The sequence below is a fragment of the Rutidosis leptorrhynchoides genome, chromosome 5 (assembly GCF_046630445.1).
Source record: "Rutidosis leptorrhynchoides isolate AG116_Rl617_1_P2 chromosome 5, CSIRO_AGI_Rlap_v1, whole genome shotgun sequence".
NCBI classification, from domain to species: Eukaryota; Viridiplantae; Streptophyta; class Magnoliopsida; order Asterales; family Asteraceae; genus Rutidosis; species Rutidosis leptorrhynchoides.
This window is the reverse complement of record NC_092337.1, coordinates 27,441,610-27,468,665: the sequence shown is the minus strand read 5'-3', so window position 1 is coordinate 27,468,665 and position 27,056 is coordinate 27,441,610. Positions and strand designations below refer to the sequence as shown.

Genomic DNA, 27,056 nt, shown 5'->3' with positions numbered 1-27,056 from the left:
CCCTCTTCATATGCAGTATTGGACAGAATACGTATATATTAGTTAATTAACAATGTAAATTCTTCATCAAAATGGTATAAATTTTACATTAAATGATGTAACCATCCATGGCACCTATTCACCAAAAAATGTAACTATTCATGAACATTCATCTTACTTAATCAAAGACTGTGACCATTCATCTTACTTAATCAACTATATAAACAAAATTTTCAAAAAACAAATCCCAAGACACACCAACCACTTAAGAAGTTACAAAAAATCTTCAAACTTAAAAAAAATATTGAAAATGGATGCTGCTGAAATGAATATTCTCGAACATCTTCCACAAGAAATGATTGTTGAGATATTGTCAAGAGTTGGTAGTTCATCATGCATTCAACTGTTCTCGGCAAAAACCATCTGCAAATCATTCTTGATGTTCTCTGAGGATCCTTTGGTTGTTAAAAGGATATCCTTAGATAATTACTCTACGGTTCCTTGGGGAAATACCATGGTCTCATTTTACAATCGTTGTCTTCTTTCGGGTAATCCTCAAGCCATTTTTCGGTTAGGTTTGCATCTCTACTTTGACGCTAAAGACATCCAGTTAGGGCTTCAAAAAATAAAGGAAGATACTAACCATAAACTTTTAGAGTCATTTTATGTCTACGGCTTAAACATGTTTGCCTCTAACCAAAATGAGGCAAAGAATATCGGATTGGAAATGCTAAATCAAACATTTTCAGCAGAAAACTTAGATTTAGTAGTTGCAGTTAGAAGCAAGGTTTTCGCTATGTTGCGAGACTCATGGAAAACAAATCGCCAGCCATTCACTGACCTCGCAACGCATTGCCCTTTGACCTGTCACAAACCCTACCTTCCACACCGACACGTCTTTGAATTATACCTGCCGATACAAGAATGCATGTCATGCTTTTGGTCCTATGAGTTAACTGTTTGGAAAGATCATTTTGGTTATAACTAGATCGATTTATTGTTATTTTCAGTTTGTAAGTTAGGGCACTGTAATCATCTTCTGCTAGTCCAAATTTTGTTAATCTCATTGCCCTAATGAAATGATGTAAGTTGTTTATGAAATAGTGTAAGTTATGTTTATGTAATAGTGAATTAGTATAACCATTCGTGGTATCTATTCAATAAAACGAGATGTAAAACAACTAAAAAAAACGGTTTACAAATTTCGTCGCGAAGCACGGATCACAAACCTATTTCATGTTCAAGTTTTGTTGGGTGATAAGCTACAAATTTCCATTTTAAAAAATCGTGCGGGATTCATTTCATTCCATTAAACACATCCAACAGCAACCTTTTTTCATTTTTCCGTTCATTTTATTTCCGGTTTCGTTAACTTTTTCCGGTCACAGGTCACCGGCATTAATCCTTCACCGGATCCACAGCCTAACACTCCGTTACTTCCCTCATCAAATTCAAAATTTTATAATTTCTTTTTCCGTGAATCACCGTTAATATTAATTCATAATCAAGCTTCCACAAATCACTCAAATCAATTCTATTAACCAGATCCACCTCTTAATTCAATCAAATTAAACCTAATTTTTTTAAACGATAATGAGATAAAATAGTGTATGTCCGATTATGCATACAAGTTAGGGTTTGTAACAAATAAAATGTCCGGTACGGATCACAGTGATGGCACAATTCTATTGAGATCGAATTCATCATCTTCGGATAATAAGGATTTAGAAGGTCAAGTTTCATCTGCCAAATCATCTGCTAGAAGTAATAAAAGTATTAAGGATCTATGGAATCGGTTGGATAGAGCGTTCTCCGGTAAAAAGCTTAGTATTAAGCGGCGATCACCTAGGGCACGGTGGTCGGATAGAGATCGTATATCTCCTAGAAGAAATGGAGGTAATGTCGGTGCGGGTGGTGCTGATGATGAGGTTCTCGGTGACGGAGCTCCGCCGGAATGGGCGTTGCTGCTTATTGGATGTCTTCTTGGCCTTGCTACTGGTCTCTGTGTAGCTGCATTTAATCGTGGTGTAAGTTTTATAGAATTGTTAGGTTTTGTAGATCTGATATATGATGCATATAAGGTAGATTTACATTGAATTGAGTATAACAGATTTGAACTGAGCATGGTTATGCTTCAATCTGTAAACTTGCTAAAAGTAGTTACTCATTGGTTGACAGTGAGGTAATGAATACAGGTGCATGTGATACATGGATGGGCATGGGCTGGTACACCAAACGAAGGTGCTGCTTGGTTACGGCTACAGAGACTGGCGGACACATGGCATAGGATACTTTTGATTCCGGTCACCGGAGGAGTCATAGTTGGGATGTTACACGGTTTACTTGAAATATTAGACCAAATAAAGCAATCAACTCCCGGAAATGGTTCAAGTTTTCTTTCTGGAATCTTTCCAACAGTTAAAGCTATCCAAGCGGCAGTAACGTTAGGTACTGGTTGTTCTTTGGGGCCTGAAGGCCCAAGTGTAGATATTGGAAAATCATGTGCAAATGGATGTTCGTTAATGATGGAAAACAATAAAGAACGCAGGATAGCTCTTGTTGCAGCCGGTGCAGCTGCCGGCATAGCTTCAGGTTTTCACCTTTTATCTGTATTCTTTATATCAGTTGGTTTTTAGAAGTGATTATCTGATTATTATTTTATTATTTGATTATTTTAACAAATTGTTATGCATAATGCATAATAGATGCAGGTTAGTAGTAGCTGCAACAAAACTGATTTTGATTATCTGTTTTTTTACCTGTTTTTGGTTTCATTTACACTCAAACAGCTGATCATCTTATTACCATAACTTCAAACCCAATTTGACACAATCTCCTATAGCCCGTTTTATCATTATTCACTACCAAATTGCTGTTATTAATTTTCTTATGATATAATGTCTTCATCTAGATGAAGTTGCACAAAGTTTTCCATTTGATTTAGCTCTATTATCTTCTTGTTCTTTTCAGGTTTTAATGCAGCAGTTGCTGGTTCATTCTTTGCCATCGAAACTGTTTTAAGACCTTTGCGTGCTGAAAATTCCCCTCCCTTCACAACTGCAATGATCATATTAGCATCTGTTATTTCATCAACCGTTTCAAACGCCGTTCTTAGCGAAAAACAGGCGTTCACAGTGCCCACATATGATTTAAAATCTGCTGCTGAACTACCTTTGTATCTGATATTAGGTATGCTATGTGGAGTGGTTAGTGTATTGTTCACCCGTTTGGTTACATGGTTTAGTAATGCATTTGAATACATAAAAGAAAGATTTGGACTTCCTAGTGTAGTCACACCTGCGTTAGGCGGTTTAGGGGCCGGGATAATTGCACTTAAGTACCCTGGAGTTTTGTACTGGGGGTTTACAAATGTTGATGAGATTTTACATACCGGGAAAATAGCTTCGGCTCCTGGAATATGGCTTCTGGCTCAGTTGGCTGCAGCTAAAGTTGTAGCCACGGCTCTATGCAAAGGCTCTGGGCTCGTTGGTGGGCTGTATGCACCTAGTTTGATGATTGGTGCTGCGGTTGGTGCCGTTTTCGGTGGTTCGGCTGGACAGTTAATTAACTCGGCTATACCCGGGAATACTGCTATTGCTGAGCCACAGGCGTATGCATTAGTAATCCTCTTTCTTTCTTTCTTGCTTTATAAATACATATTTTATGGACCTTTTTTGCGCCGGTGGTCCCTCGTGTATACATTAAATTGCATGCCGGATGCTGCGTCCCCGTCATTATGTTTTAGCTCCGGTGGTCTCTTAATTTTACAAATGTTGCCTTGGTAGTCCCTCTGTTTATTTTCAGTAAATAATGTCCGTTAAGTGCCATTACGGAAAGTAGACGGGGGGACCACCAATGCAACATTTGTAAAATTGAGGGACCACTGGAGCTAAAAATAATGACAGGGACGCGGCATGCAATTTGATGTATAAACGAGGGACCGCCGGTGCAAAAAAGTTATATTTATGCCTTGATGATTATGAGTACAACCTTACATTGTAGGTTGGGATGGCTGCAACGTTGGCTTCGGTCTGTTCGGTTCCGTTGACTTCAGTTTTACTGCTTTTTGAGCTGACGAAGGACTATAGAATCTTGCTTCCACTTATGGTAATGTGTAATCGAAAAAAGTTATAAAATTGGATCATCATTTATCAGTATCTGTAAATAATTCGTGTTGAATGTTTTTGTTTTTAGGGGGCTGTTGGGTTAGCAATATGGGTACCATCTGTTGCAAACCAGTCGAAAGAAAGTGAAAGATCTGATACAAAAAGAGGTTATTCGATGCTTTCACCAGTTGACAAATTTGAAAATTTGAGACAAACAGATGGAGATGATTTGGAACTTTGTATTATGGGGCCCGATGACAACCATGAACCAATCGATGAAGATATTATTCTTGAGGATTTGAAGGTTTATATTAATTCTTTTATTATAAAAAATGTCAGTGTCTTGTTGCTTGGTGTCCATATCATATATTTTGTTAATCAGGTTGCGCAGGCTATGTCAACCAACTACCTTAACGTCCCATTATCATCAACTATTAAAGAGGCTGTACAGTGTATGGACAACGGGCAACAAACTTGTGTGCTTATTATCGATTCCGAAGAACATTTGGAAGGGATTTTGACATATGGTGACATCAGACGTGGCATATTGAGGAACTACGATGAATTTTCTGATGGCGGCTCGTTAACTCCAGATGTATGCTTGATGTCTGATATACAAACACTTCACATTTTACTTTAATGATTTCTAATGTAGGATGTTTTGCAGTTCAACGAGTGTCTTGTGTCATCTGTGTGCACCCGCGGGATAAGCTATCGTGGAAGAAAGCGTGGACTTTTGACTTGTTATCCCGATACGGATTTGGCAATCGCTAAAAAACTAATGGAGGCGAAAGGAATAAAGCAGTTGCCTGTGGTACAACGCGCTGTTGATTTTCAAGAAGAGAAGAAACGCAGGATTGTTGCTATTCTTTATTACCATTCTGTCTGGAACTGTCTCAGGTGACATCACTGCTTTCCTCATCATTTTATTAAAAATTTAGAGACTTATAATATGTTCATATTGTTTAGCTATTTCCATCATAATCCGATATATTGTGATGCAGAGAGGAGCTTAATCGTAGGGGGCACGAATATCTGCAGAGGCCAGAAGATCATATTGAAGAGAAGACATCCAATGGCCATTAAAAGACCATACAAAATGCAGAGTTTTGAATATGTTGTTGTCGAAATGGCAGACGGGTGTATACATTTTCACGACACCCTCTAGACTTTTGAAGATGGAGATGGGATATATCGAATACGTAGGTGTTATACTGTTATATTATACGTGTATTGCTATACCGATACAATTTTTAACCCTAGTCAGGATTACTGAGAAAATGTGGTGAATAAACCCGAACTTGTAACGAGCTTAAAGGTTGTTTTTTATGTTACTTTTGTCCTTGATAGATATAGATACATGAAGTGCAGAATATCGGTTTTTGATCAATTTATTGTCTTAAAAATGCATCAATATGACCCTAAATTATTATGTATATAAATATAAATATAAATATAAATAGTACAGGCTGATTTCAGGCTAAAACTGCTATATATACTTTTCAACAAAGAATTCCTTATATATAGTTTCAGTTGTTCACATAAGTTGTTTAAAGGAAGAAAAGTCTGAAGGTTACAACATAAAAATAAAAAACCATATTATATAAAGTTGTAAATATTTCTACTTTTTGCTGAAATGCGAAAAAGATTTAAAACCAGACGAACCATTAACCAAGCGGCATCCTATTCATAATCTGATGATGGTACGCAGACGAACCATTAACCAAGTTAAAACCAGGGTCCGTTACAGGCTCCACCTTTGGTTCTCCTTTCGGCACCATCATTCCTATCTCATTCATTTGTCCAACATACTGATGAACTGGCATTTTCCCTTGGTTCAGTCCCATCCCACCCATTTGACCCAGGTTCATCCCATACCCATAACCATGTGGACCTTGCTGCAACCCGTAATGAGGCCTTTCAAACCTAGCCATGTTTTGAGATTGAAAGGACTGAGCTTGTGAATTGTTTGCGATGGTCGAGTTAGCATGGCTGCTGTTACGAGCTGCTGGCACATCGTGATTGTGTTTACCTTCATACGTCGTGATCACTGATTTAAGGTCGTGTGATGCCCTCTCCACATGTTTCCTTACCGAGCATCCCGTACTTGTGCATTTGTAGTAACTCCTGCATCAAATACAAACACAAAACGTTATCTACCATCTTTTTTTTTTTTTTTTTTTTTTTTTATCTATATATTTTATTATTTGTATTATTATTTTTTATTTATCTTTGTATCTTTTAATTTATTTTTTAATTTCTATTTTTTTAGTTTTAAATTAAAAAAAAAAAAAAGTCTTTTTTTAGCCGGAGGTCCTCACGGAAGCAATCTCTCTACTCTGGAGTAGAGAGGGGGATGAATTTCCTTTCCCGTGGGTGGAGAATTCTCTCGACTCGTGGTAACAGAAACGACTTCTCTTCTAGTTTACCTCCCCCATACCTCGCAGGCGCGGGATTGGGTATTGTTGTTGTTGTTGTTGTTATCTACCATCTTTTAAAACATCAATCTAACAAAGAAAACGCGTAATAATAATATGGTAATAACCTTGGATTTGGATTTCCTTTTACGACTTTTTGCCCATACTTACGCCAGCGGTAACCATCATCGAGAATGTCCACCTCGCTTGTCGTTTGCACAACTACTCTTGGCTCCCGTATCGCTCGGCTGGCCCCACTTACATCTGCTGCATAAGTTTCAACCTTTCTGTAATATCAAACAACATTCACAGTTTTCACAACAAAAAAAACAAACACACTTTTTCTAAAAAAATAAAGAGAGAATTTGGGAACCTCCGTTTTGACTCGGATTCATCTCCTTCACCGTCACCACCCAACGACACGCTGCCATGTGTCGCACGATCATCTTCTTCTTCATCGTTAGAAAAGGTCGTGGAACCATCCACAACATCACTAGATTCAAAAGGAGTTCCATTTTGACCTTGGTGAAGCATAGTTGATGACACCACTTCAAGGTTATTACCATCATGCCCCCAATCCCCGTCACCTTGTACGTCAATCGAAGATCCAATCCCGGATCTACGGTTGGGAGGAGGTTTTGGATGATTGTGGGCCCCCTTATAAATAATCTCGGTGATGTGTCCCTCGTGTGATCGCTCCACTTTTTTCTTGACCGGACAATTTGTATGAGTACACTTGTAATAGCTTCTTGGATACTCACTCCCTTTTACTTGTTTTTGCCCATATTTTCTCCAATTATATCCATCATCGCTATTAACATTATTACCGTTATCCCCATTATCCCCATTCGTTATTTGATCTTCATCCACTTCACGATGTTCATGAAAGTTTGCATTAACAGCCCTATTTTCTGGGACACGATTCTCAGATTGCCAAGACATAAAGGGTGGATTGACCTACATGTTACAAACATAACCATAGAAAACTTAATATAGCATGCTTACTTCATAAACAAAAATAAAAATTCTGGGAGTATAATTACCTCACGAGAAACTGGAGCAGATTCGGGAACAGGTTTGAATGCAAACGATGCACCATTGAAGTCTTGGTATAACTTATCATTGTTCCTATCAGATGAGTCCGAAAACATCATTGAACTTTTACCATTTAGAGGAAATGGAAATTTTCCAGTCGTCGGAGACGGTTGAGCCTGCGTTTCAAACAACTCTTCAAAATAAATCTCCACATTAATGATTTTTTTTTTTTGAACAGCAGTACGGGATCTCCCGGGGACTTAACCACTCACGCGTTCATCTCTCGCAGTTGCATAGCCCGCCCCCAACTGCTGCCCAAGAGGAAACCCAGCCCAATCCGAAGGCATGGGCGGTAAAAACTCCCTCCCCCACTACTCCCGCAACGCGATTAGCGGAAGAAACCCTTAGGTGGAATTCAAGAGTAAAGAGACAACCTTGAGTGCAGTGCTGCACCCCACGGGAGTCGAACTCCTGATCATTTTACAAGTAATTAGGCCACTACCACAAAAGCTAGAACACAAGGTTTCTCCACATTAATGATTACTGTGAATTACTATAGTCGTTGCATAATTAATTCTGTTCAAGTGATCATTTTACAAGTAATTAGAGTACTTAATTGTCAAATTGTCAAGTACACAAACAACCAACTACCGAAATTCAGGATTATCATATGCAGTCCATTTTATTACATGTGATTATCTGATTGTAACTATTTAGTATAAGTGTATAATATAATAATCAGATAATCACTATCAAAATGCAGTGCCAAACACCACCAATATAAACTACTACATCTTAGAATTAAATTTAAAAAGTAATCAACTTTAAGGAACTTACCAGTGAGTTAGACAAAAAAACAGGAGAATCTAAAAAGGAAGTAGGACTAAGACCAGGAGGGATTGTAACAAAAGATTGTTTTTCCACGTCAGCAGATGGTTTAATAATATCTGTATTCAACCTAGGAGCATTGTAACCAGCTCTAGCTGCCATCCTTTCAACAAGACCTGACCTTTTTGTTGCCTGATCACCATTTGCAGACCAAGATTGTGTATCTGGTCCAGGAAATGTGAACCCACTTGTTAGATTATCAAGCTTAGGTGGCTCAGATACTGACTTTGAGTTAGCTTCACTCAACATATCTTTAAAAAAAGTTCTTGGGCTAGGGCTAGGTGGCATCCAATCTCCAATTACATTAACATGATCATCAAAACCACCCATTATAAACTAAAAAGGTAACTCCTTTTTTTATGATCAACTGAAACACAAAGAACCCATATCAGCTAATTAGTTTCAGAATTAAAAAAAATATTATTTTTATTCATCAGAAAAACTGTTACTCAATACAAATTAGCCCTTTTTGCAATTAACAAGACCAAACAAATGATATGACAATAGTTTCAAAATGGAAAACTTGCAATTAATTTATTAATGACAACAAATTAGGTTGCAAAATTGAAATGCAAATAAATGCTGATCAAAGATATTTTCAATCAAGTTTTGGCATAGATTATACCCAATTTGAGATATTTGACAAAAAGAAAAAAAAAATCTAAAAAAAGATTTAGCTGATACACAATAATACAAAAGCACTTCATCAAAATCAAAGATCTACATGGGATATAAAAATCTAGGATATATTTAAATGGGTATGATTAAAGATATAAACTTTTGAATAAAATTGAAGAAATTAATAACACCCACCTGGTAACAAAACACAAAAAACAAGAAACACAGTGAGGGAGCAAAACTGTAAACAAAGGAGACCTGTTCCTTCTTTTTTTTTATTCTTCAGGTTAATTGATTCTTATCTATCTGATTAACAACAGTCTTTTCACAGAGGATTGTAACTTTATTTTTTCTGTCAATTTCCACACCTATTTTTTTCTTAATTTTTGTAATAATAACAAATAATTATGTAGGGAAAGAAATAAAATAGTGAAAAGAAGGAAAAAGAAGATTGGGATTATTGTTTGTGGTGGAACAGAAATGATTGGAATCTTAAAGGGAAGGAGAGGAAGAGTTAAAATGAGTATTAAAGTTTATATCTTCTTTTTTTTCCCAAATTTATTGCATAATTAAACATTTTAATAAATAGATCGAAAGAAAACTATAACCTTTATTTAAAGACCATGTTTAATACTAGCTTTTTAACTGTATAACATTAATATCTGTTGACCGTTATATTTAGTTTTGCTTTTATAAAGTTTTGTAGTGGATGTCTCTGAAAGCGGTAACAATTAATGAGGTTCGAACGCAAAACGTTAGACAACTTCAATACGGAGTATATCATTGAACACACCACACAAGTAGTACTCGTATATTTTTTGTCCACATGTGACTCGAGCTCATAACCTCAAAGTTAATGAGCCTCCTTACTACTGTTGAGCGAGAAACCCTTTGATTTTTTATAAAGGTTTTAGTTGCAAAAGTTGAGTTGAAGTCATGTTTCATGAGTGTATATTGTTTCACTTGAATTACAATAGTTGTTTAGTATCTTTTTTCAATCTATATAGTACGGAGTATTACAAAACAAGAATAACAATATCCATTTTGTGTGTACAAAGAATATAAGAGATGAAATATAAACAATTGTAAGCTCAAAAGTCTTTTAGTACCCTACTACCCTATAATCAATTGGTAATAAAAAGAAGTTTTCCTAGACTTATGTAAACATTTGTTTCTTTGCATATATGATATGAAACACACACCCATTAATTTCAAATGTCACCGATTTAAATTAAATACAACTAGTAAGTATAAAATTGCTTGATACCTTATTGAAAAGAACTTCTTTATATACTTTATTTTTTGAACATCAATAGTATACTAATCTAACTGGCATATTTTATACATAAACTATACATATATTTTTTTAAAACTGCAGAATTTCATTAAAAAAAAGAGAACTCCCCCTAGCAAGGCACTAGGGAGGATCCGAAAAGAATACAATTACAAAGGCTTCAATTGTCAATCGTCCCAGAGGACATTACATTTACATCTACTATTTAACCAACAAGAAGAATAATATTTAATAGAATCGAATAACACATCTTTCTTCAATCTACGAGAGCCAAATATGAACCTTTGAAGCAACTTGTAGGTTACAAAAGTCGAACCAATCTAACCACTCTAACCAAAAGCTACACGTCGAGAACTCGATGTCTAACCAAACCTTAATTCTTCTCCACAGCACGACCGCGAGGGGACATTCGAATAAAAGATGATCAACAGATACAACATGACAATCACAAATGGCGAAACCGATGTCTTCAATCTCCATTCCTTTTAACGAAAAATTGATTCTAGTTGGTAAAAGATTCCACGCTACTCTCCAAGAGAAAATGTTAACCTTTTTAGGAATTTCTTTAATCCAACGAGTGGGTCTATCAAACGAAGGCAGAATGCAATCATCTAAATGCTGGTACTTGAGACTTGGAACTCCAACTCCTCGAATAAGGACCACACCCATGAATCTTTATTTTCATTTAAATCGCATGTACCAATATGGGTAATAAGACGCTGCAACATGTCTTCATTACGAACATTTATATTACTACTTCTAATCCAATTCTAATTCCATTCGCCATCCATTAATTTTTCAGCAAGGTAACAATTTCCATTCGACTCCAAATGAAATAATCTTCTTCCATCCCCTTTCCAATTATCGAGCCAAAACCGTACACCTATACCGTTTCCGAATTTGACCCTTAAGACGTTATTAGGCAACTTTCCATCACGTTGCAGATTATGGTATAATTTAACAATCATAGGCCATGCATTAGACACAATTATATTACCATCTATACTACCATCACACCCATATGTAGTCTTATAACACTTGCCCACTTTGTTTTCGGGTATGAAAAAAACCTCCACACCCACTTAAGCAAAAGTGCATAATTGAAAGCCCTAGAACTTCCAATCCCAAGACCATGTTTTCGAGTGGTGCCAAAACTTGATCCCAACGTATCCAATGCATTTTTCTATTACCATCCGAGCTACCCCAAAAGAACGAAGCCCGCATACTTTCTGTGTCATTAAGAACCGTCTCCAGACACTTAAAAATAGAAATATAATAAATACCCACTGAGCCTAATACTGATTTCACGAGTATCGCCCTACCACCAATTTCTCCCGTAAAGAGCCCCAACTAGATATGCATAACATTGAGGCTCCCATAGGCAATCCCAAATACACGAACGGAAATACCCCTTTGATGCATCCAGCCGTTGCAGCCAAGGACTCGATTTCACCTTCTGCAACACCCAAACCATACACTGACAATTTATTAACATTAATAGAAAACCTGAAAATGTGTGGAACTTGTTCAACGCTTGCATCATACAATCAAAATTTTCTCTATGCCAATTAGATAAAAACACCGCATCATCCGCATATAATAAATGTGATACCGTAATTGGATTAACACCTACCGAAATACCATGAAAATCCCCTTCAACCATTTTTTCTTTGATGCATAAATGAAGTCCTTCCATGACAATCAAGAACAAAAATGGACTTAAAGGGTCTCCTTGGCGTAAATCTCTTTGAATCTTGAATTCATTCGTTGGGCTTCCGTTGATGAGTATAGAAGCACGTGATGAATGTAAAATCATACGCACCCATGATCTCCATATAACACCGAAAGCAAGCTTCAACATGTAATCAAGAAAGTCTCAATTAACCGTATCGTACGCTTTTTTAAAATCAATCTTAAAAATCATTAACTTTTCTTTGCGTTTCTTGCACCCCCAGATGGCCAAACCAGTTTTCAGATTAGGGCATAATAACACTTCGAAAATCCAAACAAACATAACTAGAGGTATACATAAACTACACATTTACATGATTGTCTTCTATGAATCTCATATCCACAACTTTCTGATCGATGAGTTCCATAAATTATGCTAGGTCAAACATTTTTTGGGGGGAGGATAAAAAATTTATATCAAGAAGAACGCAAGACACGTGCACGGAGATACAATGGTGATTACAATATTACATACATATATGAAATATATGACATAAGTAAACTCCCTGATATAATCTCCAAACAGACTATTACACAAATCAATTACATATTGCCCTCAATCAACAAGTGGCTCGCCCCAAGTAGCATTGTCTGTTCTTACACAAGTACTAATCTTTTTGATTTTTGATACAATGGTTTTTGATTGCTCTTTCGAAAAATATACTTTCTTATAGAATTTTATTTGTTTAATTGCACGTGTTATGTACAGTGTATGTACAAAAACACATCCAAGAATAAATTAATACCCCGTAAGATATAGACCATTATATTATTTTGAACTATTAATCTAACTTGATGATTGTCACAAGGTTAAAATTGTTACATTGAGTAATATGAGTTTGATGTGAAAATATAGGAGTGCGTTTTCTGTATAAAATGGTAAATGTAATTCAACCATTTGCATGAAAGATATCGTTCCTTTTTTCAGTAGAATATTTTATTATTCGTTTTATCGAAACTTACCTAATAAAATAATTTATATACCTCTCAATTTTTTTTATACACTTTTAGACCATTTACTATCGTCGTGACACTCAAACTGAACTTCTTAACATAGTTACATATCAACAACTAAGAGTGGAGGGTTGACTAAAGACTAAATTGTACCTATCGTAACCACATGATTGACCAGTACTGAACCCACACCTAAACAACATACGCGTTATGTTAGAAAATAGGTATGAATTGACTGCCCGAATTGATTCTTGAATCGTGTGTTCACTTTCTCTATAAAGTATTTCGACCCAACGATTGCCTCGGTTGCACGAAATCTTTACAAGGATAAGACAAGAACACAATCCGTGTTTTTGCCAATGAAATCACTGATCAAATTATCTGAGAGATTGTGTGTTTTCTATTGGTTAGAATGAATGCAGAATGAACCATGAAAACGTCCCTAAAACTGTTATAGAAAACAGTTGGGAAATGAAAGGGTGTATCCCTTCATTTTTGACGGGAAAATTTGTTATACCGAAAAGGTTGAACTATTGAAATGCACCTTCATTTTTAAAAGGGTGTATCCCAACCAGGGGCGCTGCCCCTTGGACCCCGCAAGGGGGCGCAACCCCCTTGACCCCCCGCAATTACGCGTAAGTTAGTAGCCAACTCTTACGGGCGTGTACTTCACACTCTCTGAACCCGATGTTAAGTAAAACTAGCTAAATATTGCATTCAAGTAATCGCAACTAACTAAAATGCATGTTGGATGACACTAAAATCAACAACACGTTATCTGTCTGCATGACAATCATCAAAAGACATAACCTCAATAGGTGTTGGTGTCTTCTTGATGGCAGCTATGGCCAAGAGTATAACGGTGCCTATAAGCACTCCTCAAATGAGTTGTACGAGTAAGGAACTCTAACAATCTTATATGTCGTTGTGTTAAGACTAAGAAGATTCAAGTCGGAATTTTTGTTAGATAGATAGGGTAATCATTGATAATTCGATTGGTTCTTGAATCGTGAAATCACTTTCTCAATTAAGTATTTCGACCCTACAAACTCCAGGTATCGCGACATCCTAATTGGGATAAGACAATAACGTGATTTGATTTCAGGCAAGAACAATACAAATCTAAAGTATTATAGAGGACGTGTTTTTCTTTGTTTAAGAATGAAAAGCAAGTGGATTTTTTGGTGGGAAATTCAGTTGAAATTCGGTTGATCAACTAAAGGGTGTAACCCTTCATTTTGGCGAAAAAAATCGTTTACTGAAACATCACGACTTTTTGCGGGAAAATCTGTTGGCAGACAACTTTTCGATATACTGTAACATATAGTGCCTAAAAATTTTCGGGACGGGGCGTTGCCTCTTGGACCCCGTAAGAGGGCGAGGCCCCCTTGACCCCGCTATTTACGCGATAATATCTAGTCAACTCTTACAGATATGCACTTCACGCTCTCCACCCGTGGTTAAATATAATTAAATAATCCTTATTTTTTGATTAAATCTCAATTTACTAAAATAATTGTTAGATGACACTAAAATTACGAACAAATTTGGCCGGCACAACTCACATGTATAGAGAATGTGTGATACCTTTTGTTAAAAATCAACTTCTTAATGTTATAGTGTTTGTGTACTTTATTTTATTTTCGAGACAGTTTTGGTGATGCCATGCAATATAGTCAAAGTCAGTTGTGCTGGAGTATACTTGGAAAGGGACCACGATGGAAACTAACTTATCAAGCAATTTATTTGAAAACATACGACTCAAGATTGGGCAACTATTAATTGTCATGTCCTGCTATCCCAATTTATAGAAGAGCCCTATAGGCACCCATCTATCTATGTCATACATTTATTACTGACATTGATCGAGTTGAAAGTGACTAACGTAAACTTAAACACAGTTTAAAATTCATATCTAACGCCTCTAAATAACCATTACAAGATTGTTCGGTGATTGTCCTTATATATTCAAAAGAAGTTTCATATTTGCACTTTATTAGTAAAGTATGTTAAGGTGACAACGAAAAGAATCGGAGACGGTTACGATATAATCTGTTTAGATCACGTATATCTAAATAAAAGAAATATTTATCATACCGATACAGGAAATCTAACAAATTTTCATTTTGCGTTTTTAGTTGCAAGCATATCAACGGAAAAATATCAAATTGAAATCATGTATGATGTTGATGTGTGCGAGGTGTAGACGAAATAGATTATATTTTACTACGAAATACTATTAAATACGTTACAATTTTACACAAGTTATTTAATTATTTATAGAATGGATATACCTAAACCTTGCTACAACATTTATAGGCAGTGTACCTAATCGTAGAGTAGTGTAGTTTTTAGTAAGTCCGGTTCGTTCCACAGGGAGCTGACTAAGTTTAACGTTATATATATATATATATATATATATATATATATATATATATATATATATATATATATATATATATATATATATATATATATATATATATATATATATATATAAGTATTATAATTATTATTATAAAGGGGGGTTTTACCGTTTAATGACTGGTTTGTCGATTTTAAGATTTAAATCACAGTTAAAATCTAATGTAAAATATTAAATATAAATATAACTTAATTTAAAGCGTAAAGTAAATGACGATAAATAAAAAAGCGATAAAATAAAAGTACGATAATTAAAAGTGCAATAATTTAAAATACGATAAATAAAATGACGATAAATAAAAATGAGATGAGATATAAAATAAAGGAATTATGCTTATTAAACTTCCGTAATCATGATGTTTGACGTGTTGATTTTAATTTATTACCATGAGTTAATTGTCCTTTGTCCTGGATTATTCGATATGTCCATCTGGTTTTGTCCATAATAGTCCATTGGTCATAATTATAAAGTGCGAGAGTCTTCGCCAAATTAACCTTATACCCGAAGTCAAATATTCCAACTAATTGGGGATTTAAACCGTAACAAGGTCTTAATACTTTGTTTAATGAATACACCAGGTTATCGACTGCGTGTAATCCAAGGTTTTAATACTTTGTTAACAATTACATCAATTACCCTTGAATGTAATCCACCCCTGTTTTAATGAGTCCATTGACTATTAATCCATCCCCGTGTCCGGTCAAATGAATAATTATTAGTATTTATAAATATTCCTTCCACCGTACCCAGTCAAGCGTATGTGGTTAAATATAAATACGTCAAATTATAAATCTCTATATTAAATCAACGAGATATCATTTAATTAATATAAAGCCCATTAATAGCCCATAGTCCAATTTCCACAAGTGTCGGTCTTTTGTTCAAACCCCAATTATGGTGCAAAGCCCAATAACCCCGTCTTAATATTTAGTCCAACATCACGATTACTTCGGCTTAAATAAGCATAATAATAACTTAGCTACGAGACATTAATTTAAAAAGGTTGAACATAACTTACAATGGGTATTAATCGCGTAGTGTTACACGGACAGAGTTTCGACTTACAAACCTTAAAACATTCGCTACAATAACCTTATTATTATTATTAACTTAATATTAAAATTATAATTAAAATATAAATATAAATATAAACTGAGAGAAGAGATTGAAGATGGTGTAAATATTTCGTCGAATTGCATCGCCTTTTATAGTGGGATTTGGGTCCTGGTGTGCTCCGCGAGTGCTGAGGTTTTGTACCTCACAGCTCCGCGAGTGCGGAGCTTCGAATTCCAGCTCACGCAGAAATTGGATCCTAGCTTGCCGACGTTTATTTATTTAATATATAAATATAATATATATATATAATTTACATAATTAATTATATATTATATTATATTTATGTGCATAGTTAATTTGTAATTTTAGGTCCGTTGCGTCGTGCGTTGATAGTGGGTTCATGTATCGGTTCCGGATTTTCGAACGTCCTTTCGTACGCTTAGATATCTTGTACTTTGCGTTTCTCGGCTTGTACTTTTGTGATTTTTAGACGTTTCTCATCAATAAATTGAACCACTTGGATTGTATCTTGTACATTTGAGCTTTTTGGTCATTTGTGTCTTCAAATCGTCGAATCTGTCTTTTGTCTTCACCTTTTATTATTTAAACGAATATTACTGGGAATTAGAACAATTGCAACTAAAAGCTTGTCTTTATGGAAGGATAATGCTATGAAATATATGTTCGTTTTTAGCATTATCAAATATTCCCACACTTGAGCGTTGCTTGTCCTCAAGCAATATAGAACTTGAATATAACTTTACTAGAATCACTTCTTTATTCTTCACACTTTGTACACCAGTGATATTAATACGGCGGTATGAACAATGATAGTAACATTGTGGTTTACAGTCCTACGTGACTATAAAAATTTAGATCCTTTATGAAATTGGATCTTTATGAAAACATTTGATCATTTGAAAATTCAATCTAGTTTTTACCCTAGATAAGTTTTCCGGAATAACCCTTCACCGGTGTTTGCAAAATATTTTTGTGGGTTTTGTGGGTTTCAGATTTGAAAATTTTAGCTCAAAACTTATGGTTTTATGTCACCCACTTGCTAACCTTGTATTAGGAAAGCAACACGTCCAGTATACTTGCTCCGTATATTACCTTTCGGTAAACTACCGTCCAGTTGTAAAGAAAAGCGTTGAACAAGCAACTGTTAAGGCAATGTCTAATGACATGCTTTTGATTATGGTCTATATCGTGTCGGATGCAATTACTATCCTTTGTAGGAGCAATAGTAAAGATAACCCTTATAGTTTTTCGGTCTGGCACATGGTCCTGCCTTCGACCATGCTATGCAACCACCGTTCTTACGGTTGACACCCGATTTGGTTCAGGTGACCTAATGAATTCCAGGTGAATTCCTAGGATTTTACGTTCAATGGTAATGAACGCATTGAAAATAGGGTTTCAGAAAACAAATCGGTTTGTAATTTTGATCAAAATATTTTCTCGTTCAAACTCAAGTTTAGATATCATTGAATTCCATGAGTTTGTAATTCTCAATCTTTAAGTTCAATCTCAAGGATTGAGTAATATCAGGCTTAAAAACTAATTTTTGATCTTTAAGGAGATTATCCTTTCTGGGGATCTGATTCATTAGTCTTATAAGCTAATTTGCACAGTACCCCCATTGTACGAGATAGATCCTCTCATGGTTAGGATAAGTCTGACCACTTGGCGACCCTGTTTGATGCTGAGGTCCGTGGATTTCCAGCTGATTTTCGAGAAAAATTTTCAAGGTTTTTCGTAGACTCTACAACTGGTCTGGACGACAACTTCCTGACCTAAATCAAGAAGCGCGTGTCTTTTTCTCGGAAGACTTTACTTCCTTTTAAATTCCATTTATATTACAATAAACTGGGTAAAACTTATTAATATCATCCAAAACAAAAGTATCTTCAATTATTTGTACAAAAATATGTGATATATGTTCTAAATAACTTGGTAAATTTTTTTCCACACTTGACTTTTATTTTTCTTTCTTTGTCTTTTTATTCTCTTATATTCCATTTTAAATGAAATCAAGCATTTTGGGTTGTTTCTCAATTTATGTCCTTTCCGAGGTAACAATAATTTCGGTGTTAACACCTAGTTTTATCGTTCATAAATATGTATAAATATGATTTTGAGTTCATTTAGGTAAAAAATTTTAAATTTTTTTACTAGAAGTGGGTAGTCAGTATATAAGACTAGGGCTGTTCTTTATTATCAGAGAGCACTAGATTCTAATACAACTACTGCGTTACTAGTAAAGTTTAACGGTGGCTATTAAACCAAGTGTATAAAAAAAATTAAAACCGAAAGAATTTAATCCTTTCTCACACTTAAGATCTTGCAATGCCCTCATTTGCAAGAAATCAGTAACAATTTAAATTATTGAAGGTGATTAGCGTAGAAAAATGATTAAATTTTACCAAAGTTTCCAAACATATTGTTGTTTGTTTGAATGATAAATGGTACACATCATTTGTTCATTCCTGCAGTTGTTATTTCACATATATTTTGCATCTTGTCATCAAAATTAGTTGCTTTTGCTGAACTTAATGCCAATCTTTGAAAGTGCGCTGTTTTACCCTGTTTTGTACATGAGATAAACTACAAACATATATACATATTTTTGAAGTTTGGAATATCACCCCACATTCAAAAATTTATAAAAATCTAATAATTAAAACGTTAGAAAATTATAAAAAAAAAACTATTACAAAACTAAAATAAGTATTAAAAGTAGTAACATTACAAATAATAAAATAAATAAGACTAAGAAAATTAGGGTTGATTCTGATTGTACCAGAAGGGGTTCCAAGGTTCGTGGTATATGTTTTGATACGCTTGGAATGGGTCATATGTAGGAAAAGGTGGTCGTGTATCGTCGGTCCATAGAGGAAAATAGGCCGGTTCGGTAGGAATGTAGTTCCTACCTTGGGAGGCTAAATAGGCTTTGATATATTTTTGATGATATTGCCAAGCCTGAAACTCACGTTGCATAGCCTAATTGTATGCACTTTGGGCCATTATTCTTTCTGTATCTGTCATTTGGTTTCCTCCACCCGCATTACCTTGCTCCTGATCTCGTTCTACCTATGGATGTGCGCCATCATATGGTACTGCAGCGTTATGTCGTTTCTTTAAAACATTTGCACCATGATACACACGTAAATCAATTCTATCACGGGGTTCTGGTACTGCAACTAATAATCCCCCTGACTTCTATCCACATTGAGATACTCAGCAATTAAAGTAATGAAAATTCCACCTCCTATTATACTATTATTTCTCATACCCCTTACCATTACCGATAAGTAATAACTCACACAATAAGGTATGTTCACAACGCTCTGTGGGTCTCGAATACACATGAGGTAAAATAGATCATTTTCATTCACCTTTTCTTTATTCCTACCTCGCTGTGTAATCGAGTTTGCTAAATACCTATGGATCACTCTAAGCTCAGCTCTATTAATATCGGTATAAGAGTAAGATCCCCCACGAAATCGGTTATGGCTAGTCACTCTACTCCATATTCCATTCATATCAAAATTTTCATCAACCCTTCTACCATTAATTATCAACCTTTGACAATCATTATATACTAATTTCTCAGGCGTATATATACACAAAGCCTGAGCCATATCTAATAGAGACATATGGCGCATCACACCTCCTAAAAAAAATCTAATAAAACTCCGATCGGTTAAGCTAGCTACCCGATCATTTATTTCAACACTACATAATAATTCCACACACCATTCCCTATATACAGGCATACGTATAGTAAATAAACGTTCCCAATCATTAAAAGTAGAATTACCATACATTTGGTAAAGTAATTCCCTGATTGGTTTGACCAATCCCACTGTTTCTAACGGTTTCCAATCTATCACCCTGGGCACTTCAACATCATTAGACTGAAGAATGTGTAAGTTTCTCTTATATTTTGGATAATCTATCCAATGTCTGTCAAATATTAAATTAGGGTGTAAATCTGCCACTTGTATATTTGAATATGAAATGAATTGATGCGGTAGATTTTGTCTGTATTGGTCGTTAATCTCCTGTTCGTCTGCATTCTCAAGAGGAGCATTGTGAGCCTGGGACGCGGATGAATATTCACCCCTTTCAGTCTGCAAAACACATTAAACACAATTTTTGTGCATCCAAATATGCATTAGTGTTAGCAAAATCATATATTGAAACAATCATAATGACATGTTTAATTCAAATTAAACTTTATACGCATTTTCATAATATTAACAATTCTACATTTTTACAATAAACATATATGAAAATATATACAAAGTTCATAAGCATTCTACTCAAATAACATGTCAAAATAACCATTACTAGCAATTAAACAAGTTTCAAATGGCATTCATATCAAAATAATCAAGTTCATGAATTTTAGACTTAAAAATTCCACTTTAATGCTCAAAAATCATGTTTAGGATCAAAGTTTTGATCATTTAGCAACCTAAACATGTTACACTACTTAATTTAGCAACAATTCATAATAAAAATTGGCCATAACCCTCTTATATCAAAAAGCCCCAATTTTGCTCAAGAACACAAACCCTAGATTGTTAAAAATTTGAAGTTTAAGGCTTCTAATCATGTTAAATAGCATCAATCTAGGTTATACAAGCATAATATACAAAAAATTTAAGCACAATTAAGTTAGAAATCATCAAAATCAAATTAGGTAAAATTATGCTCAACAACACTATAAATCCGAATTAAAGAGTGTTTGAATGTAGAAATTTACCGTTCTTCTTGAAAAACTTCTTGGTAGGATTCTTCTCATCATGATTTTAGCAAAATTTTTGATTATTAACGGTTAAAAATCGCGTTTTTGTGTGTGTTTTTTGGGTATTTTTCGCGGAAAAATATGAGAGTGTGTGTGTGGAGATTGGTCTGTCGACCAGCTTATTCTGTCTGGAATATTAAAGCTCCGCGACTGCGGTTGTGAGTACACACAAAGCTCCGCGAGTGCGGTATTTTTATATTATTTATTTATTTATTTTTTATGTAAAACCTTTATTCATAAAACAATTAATTGATTAATTTTTAAAATTTTGTTTCCTTTTAGACTGAGGTCGTTTCGGTACGTTCACCTAGTTCGTCCCTCAACAAAATTTTAAAATTTGTCATTTTAAAACATTTGTTTTAAAAGCAAAGATTTTTAGGTTTTTTAATGTTTTTGGCATACTTTAAATCAATAAGATTAAAAATAAGGATAACAAAATTTGTCGCCCCATCCTCGGGTAAAGCAATTCGGTTCAACGACCTAGTCTTCAACTCACGATGAATTTTAGAAATCATATTTTTAACTTAATGAAATAAAGTACATTTTTGTTTTTAAATTTTACACCAAACTTAAATTTAAAATGCATAAAATTTCAAATATATATTATTAATATATACATTACTTTTACAAAACTTATATTTAAAATAATATGGTTATATATTAATTTTAAAAACAAGGTAAAAATCTTTTTGGTCTTTTCTCCCACTTTAATCAATCAAATATTTACAAAAATATACGTCCCTCTTTTGGGTAAAGTAATTTCGGCTATAGTTCTTAGTTTTACTCCTGACGAATTTCTGAAATATTTTGGATTGATTGATTAAAGATATTTATACCTTATGAATAAACGGTAAATTTCGCAGTGATTAATTAAATTTTTGTATGATATCAATAATTTCGGTTTATTATACCTAATTTTATTGAATATCAATTTAATACTTTATAGCAAACGATTCAGCGTTTATTATTAGAAGGTTAACAGCAATAAAAAAATGAAAATAAAAAGTGTACATACTTACCTGTGAGATAGAATTCTCAGAGACATGCTTTAGTTGACTCATAAGAGAGTCGTTTGATTTCATTTTCCATAGCTACATAAGCGTAACCTCGATTTTTCAATAATTTTTCTTTTAAACATATGAACGGTCCTTCTCTGCATAAAGTAACGAATTCAAAATTGGAATGTGTCTGATTGTTCAAACATTTACCTTCGTGTGACCATTTTCCGCATTTATGACATCTTTCAAGGTGTCGTGCTCTTCTTTTTGCTGCGGATTTTGATTTTCCTTTACCAAAATGTGTCTTATTATGATTGTTCCTGAGTTCTTTTCTTACTTCGTCCATTTTGCCTCTTATGAATGATACCACTTCACTCGGGAAAGTGTTATTATTACGTTTAGTTATCATAGCGTGTAGTAGTAGACCATGGTTCAAATCAAAGGAATTCTTCATCTCGTAAAACTTAAAAGAAATAAAAATTCATAATGGAGGGAGAAGACTAGTTCTTTAGGGTCTGCTAGGGAAAGACCATTCGGATTTCATTTTCGAGAACTACACGAAAACAGAAAATCTAACTCTAGACAGCATTATATTATCCTTAAAAACATTTGAATCTCCCCACACTTAGTTAGCTGTGGTATCGAAATTGTGATTAACTTCATTATTAACTTCAATTGGACCATCAACAACTTTCATATCTCTGACTTTTGCTTCAAGCCATTTGTTGATTTCCTTCATAACATTCACAAATTCAATTAACATTGTCTTTTCTTTAGGCGACTAATTGGATACTAATTGGTTACATAACTTAAAGTTCCCCTTAATCCTAACATCTTGAATCCGTTTATAAAGTTTCTTCGTTGAACTGTTAAAAAAGGGGTCATCTAATTTCGTATCAACAACGGGGTTCTTTGTTATCGGGTCATCATTAGGTGTTTCTTCATCTTCCCCACACTTAGGCGTTTTTATTGGTTCAATAGTTTTTGTTGGTGAAGATTGAAACTTTCGATTCACAAAAGTGACTGATTTATCACCATGCCTAAGTGTCATTCTACCTTCTCTTACATCAAAGAACGCCTCGGTGGTTGCTAAAAATGGGCGACCTAAAATTAGAGGAATATCAAGGTCTTCCTCCATATTAATAACTATGAAATTTGCAGCAAAGGTCAAACTTCCCACTTTAACAAGTAAATTATTGGCTATTCCAACCGAGTGTTTAATGGTTTGGTCAAATAATTGAACACCTATTTTGGTTGGTCTTAATTTACCCACACCTAATCTTTTGTATAAGGAAAGAGGCATAACATTTGCACTTGCTCCTAAATCCGCGAGCCCATTATACATAGCACCATCATTAAGCAAGCAAGAAATGATAAATTCACCTGGGTCTCCTACTTTAGTAAGTAGAGTTGGTTTATTAACCTTTTTCGGGTGCTCTTTTCTTGGTTCTTTCACTTCTGCTTGAACTTCTTGTTCACATTTTACCCCTTTTCTTGGAATGAGAGGTTTGTATAGGAATTCTTCTTCATCACTCCAATTATCATAGCGTCGTTGACAACATATTTATGTTTTCATTCTGAGGGTTTTCTTGGGTGGTGAAATTATGATTGACTTCATTATCAACTTCCATCGGATCATGTATGTAATGTTTAACTCTGTGACCATTAACTTTAAATTCAATCCCATGTGAATTTATTAACTCTATTGTTCTGTATGGGAAAACTCTTTTGACTATGAATGGTCCAGACCATCTAGATTTCAATTTTCCAGGAAATAGCTTGAATCGTGAATTGAAAAAGAAGAACTCGGTCTCCTTCCTTAAATTCTTTTGAACTTCTGATTCTTTTATCATGCCATTTCTTCGTTCTTTCCTTATAGATTAACGAATATTCATATGCTTCATGTCTTAATTCTTCTAATTCGTTTAATTGACTTAACCGTAGACGTCCGGCTTCATGTAAATCAAGATTACATGTCTTCAAAGCCCAAAATGCTTTGTGTTCAATTTCTACTGGAAGGTGACATGCTTTTCTGTAAACGAGTTTAAAAGGTGTGGTTCCAATTGGAGTTTTGTAGGCCGTTCTAAAAGCCCAAAGTGCATCCTCTAATTTCATGGACCATTCCTTCGGATTCGATCCTACGGTTTTCTCTAGAATACGTTTTAAAGCTCGGTTGGTATTTTCAACTTGTCCACTTGTTTGTGGATGATAAGTGGTTGAGATTTTATGAGTTACTCCATATCTTTTGAGAACTTTCTCAAGTTGATTATTACAAAAATGAGTACCCCGATCACTTATTAAAGCTTTCGGTGTTCCGAACCTAGCAAAAAGACGTTTTAAGAAGTTGACTACAACTCGTGCATCGTTAGTTGGGATAGCTTGTGCTTTCGCCCATTTAGATACATAATCAATGGCAACGAGAATGTAGAGATTATTATGAGATTTTGGAAATGGACCCATAAAGTCAATACCCCAAACGTCAAATACTTCACATACTTGAATGACATTTTGTGGCATTTCATCACATTGACTTATTTTTCCTGCCCTTTGACATGCATCACAGGATTTACAAAGAAGGTGTGCGTCTTTGAAAATTGAAGGCCAATAGAATCCAGCATCGTAGACTTTCCTTGCTGTGAGTTGAGGCCCATAATGCCCTCCTGTTGGTACTGTGTGACAATGATTTAAGATTTGACTAGCTTCATCTCCGAATACGCATCGGCGTATTATTCCATCGGGATAACTTTTAAACAAATGTGGATCTTCTCAAAAATAGTATTTTATATCACTAAAGAATTTCTTTCGTTTTTGGTACGACAACCCTTTTTCAAGGAATCCACATACTAAGTAGTTTGCAAAGTCTGCAAACCATGGAATTTCATTATAATTGATTTTCAAGAGATATTCATCAGGAAAGTTATCTTATATGGCCGATTCATTTAGAACTTCTAATTCAGGATTTTCAAGACGAGAAAGATGATCAGCGGCGAGATTTTCTGCTCCCTTTTTGAGACGACCCGTCCTAATCCATAAGGATGAATACAATAACATATGATTACATCGCAAGGTATTTGACCTCTAAATGATACATTTTACAGACATTGCATTCGTTTTTAAAAGATAGACTTTCATTACATCAAAAGTTAACAGGCATGCATACCATTTCATATTATATCAACTATCAATGACTTAATAATAATCTTGTTGAACTCAACGACTCGAATGCAACGTCTTTTGAAATATGCCATGAATGACTCCAAGTAATATCTTTAAAATGAGCAAATGCACAGCGGAAGATTTCTTTAATACCTGAGAATAAACATGCTTTCAAGTGTCAACCAAAAGGTTGGTGAGTTCATTGGTTTATCATAAACAATAAAATTCATCATTTTGATAGACCACAAGATTTAAATCCTGCATGGTACAAATGGGCCCGAATCCTATACCCACCTGTAATGTACATGCGATATCTTTTAAATACAGTACACCTTTCTCGTGTACGAAATCATCTTTCATAAATCTTAGTAACCGTACACATATCTTGTGCACAAAAATAACATACACATAACCTGTGTATAAAATCATTCTCTCGATACATAACATTCACTTTTCATTTCTTTCATAGCTTGGCTTGGTAACTGACCTTAACATATAATGCGCATAATAATATCCCCAAAACAGAACATCTCGTCTGTATAATAATCACATAAACTTCAAAGTACTAAACACCACGCCCACTAGCCCTTCCGTCTAGTGAACATTCTGGGTGGGGGTGTTAAACCCGGTAGCTACCTTTAGGATTCGCGTCAATTAGGCGTGCACTAATTCTCAAAATTAGTGATGTTCCCTAATTCTTAGGTTACCAAGCAATAATAATTAGGGGAAAAATATTCATATCAATTATGGCAATTATCACGTCCACATAATTCAATGGTGGCAATTATCACGTCCACATAATTCATTCGAGGAATGTTTTGCTTGTGTCTATCTCGTCAAACATTTATAAAAGCATTTCATGTATTCGCAGCTCAAAATATATTTCAAAAGCATTTAATTAAGCAGTTGTAAAAGTAGCGCATGTATTCTCAGTCCCAAAAATGTAAAGAGTAAAAGGGAATCAAATGAACTCACCGTACTGAACAATTGTAGGGTTGGTCTCGGATTCACGAACCTATATCAGTTATATATATATTAACACATATAATTGTAACCGAACAGATTTATATATTATATCTTAAATTATATACTATATATATTTAGTTTGTGTGTATATTTTCAAATGCTTAATATTTATATAGTTATATCAATATATATTTGATTGATATTTTAATAAAAATACCTAACATGTTATATATGAATATTTATATAAATTTTGTTAAAATGATTAAAATATACTTACAACTTTAATTATAATCTTAAAACTTTTATTTTTCCTAAACGTTATTATTTTTAATAATAATGATACTTTTAAATTTAAATAAAAAGATAAGTTTACTAATAATGATAATTCTAATGTTAGCCTTAATGATAATATTACTAATTTTAAGGATAAGAGTCATTATGTTAATCATAATAAGGATAATATTATTTTTTAGTAATAATGTTAATATTAATAATCAGTAGTAATAATATTAATAATAATAATCACACTAAAAGTAATAATAATAACTACCTTACTAAAAAAAGATCCAAAGAGGATAACTGCCCATGCCCAGGCTCGAACCCACGACCTCCCGTTC

At 34.4% G+C, this 27,056-nt stretch overlaps 4 protein-coding genes across 4 annotated transcripts; 2 read left to right on the top strand and 2 right to left on the bottom strand.

Annotated features, from left to right (window-relative positions):
• Positions 1–289: 289 nt before the first annotated feature.
• On the top strand, positions 290–967 carry LOC139848479 (putative F-box protein At1g67623). The gene has a single exon (XM_071838208.1). It carries the CDS (start codon positions 290–292, stop codon positions 965–967), a length of 678 nt encoding a protein of 225 aa, XP_071694309.1.
• A 338-nt stretch (positions 968–1,305) lies between these two features.
• Positions 1,306–5,419, top strand: LOC139847364 (chloride channel protein CLC-f-like). The gene is made up of 8 exons (XM_071837027.1): positions 1,306–2,006; positions 2,175–2,571; positions 2,950–3,599; positions 3,982–4,086; positions 4,174–4,389; positions 4,468–4,680; positions 4,753–4,985; positions 5,090–5,419. Exons 1-8 carry the CDS (start codon positions 1,590–1,592, stop codon positions 5,169–5,171), a joined length of 2,313 nt encoding a protein of 770 aa, XP_071693128.1. The 5' UTR covers positions 1,306–1,589; the 3' UTR covers positions 5,172–5,419.
• A 333-nt stretch (positions 5,420–5,752) lies between these two features.
• Positions 5,753–9,448, bottom strand: LOC139848268 (probable WRKY transcription factor 2). The gene is made up of 6 exons (XM_071838003.1): positions 9,239–9,448; positions 8,375–8,792; positions 7,546–7,713; positions 6,876–7,459; positions 6,631–6,789; positions 5,753–6,212 (listed from the first exon to the last, which is right to left on the bottom strand). Exons 2-6 carry the CDS (start codon positions 8,753–8,755, stop codon positions 5,753–5,755), a joined length of 1,752 nt encoding a protein of 583 aa, XP_071694104.1. The 5' UTR covers positions 8,756–8,792; positions 9,239–9,448.
• Positions 9,449–11,107: 1,659 nt separating this feature from the next.
• Positions 11,108–12,198, bottom strand: LOC139848478 (uncharacterized). Its single transcript, XM_071838207.1, has 4 exons — positions 11,844–12,198; positions 11,660–11,793; positions 11,408–11,594; positions 11,108–11,337 (listed from the first exon to the last, which is right to left on the bottom strand). Exons 1-4 carry the CDS (start codon positions 12,196–12,198, stop codon positions 11,108–11,110), a joined length of 906 nt encoding a protein of 301 aa, XP_071694308.1.
• Positions 12,199–27,056: the final 14,858 nt, after the last annotated feature.

Coding starts and splice junctions, on each gene's coding strand:
- LOC139848479 (XM_071838208.1), top strand. CDS start 290: ATGGATGCTGCTGAAATGAATATTCTCGAACATCTTCCACAAGAAATG.
- LOC139847364 (XM_071837027.1), top strand. CDS start 1,590: ATGTCCGATTATGCATACAAGTTAGGGTTTGTAACAAATAAAATGTCC. Junction 2,007..2,174: donor TAGCTGCATTTAATCGTGGT/GTAAGTTTTATA, acceptor TAATGAATACAG/GTGCATGTGATACATGGATG. Junction 4,087..4,173: donor GAATCTTGCTTCCACTTATG/GTAATGTGTAAT, acceptor TTTTGTTTTTAG/GGGGCTGTTGGGTTAGCAAT.
- LOC139848268 (XM_071838003.1), bottom strand. CDS start 8,755: ATGGGTGGTTTTGATGATCATGTTAATGTAATTGGAGATTGGATGCCA. Junction 7,714..8,374: donor TTTTTTTGTCTAACTCACTG/GTAAGTTCCTTA, acceptor TTTGAAACGCAG/GCTCAACCGTCTCCGACGAC. Junction 6,790..6,875: donor GAATCCGAGTCAAAACGGAG/GTTCCCAAATTC, acceptor TTGATATTACAG/AAAGGTTGAAACTTATGCAG.
- LOC139848478 (XM_071838207.1), bottom strand. CDS start 12,198: ATGTTGAAGCTTGCTTTCGGTGTTATATGGAGATCATGGGTGCGTATG. Junction 11,794..11,843: donor CAAGTTCCACACATTTTCAG/GTTTTCTATTAA, acceptor TGGGTGTTGCAG/AAGGTGAAATCGAGTCCTTG. Junction 11,338..11,407: donor TTGCTTAAGTGGGTGTGGAG/GTTTTTTTCATA, acceptor ATGGTAGTATAG/ATGGTAATATAATTGTGTCT.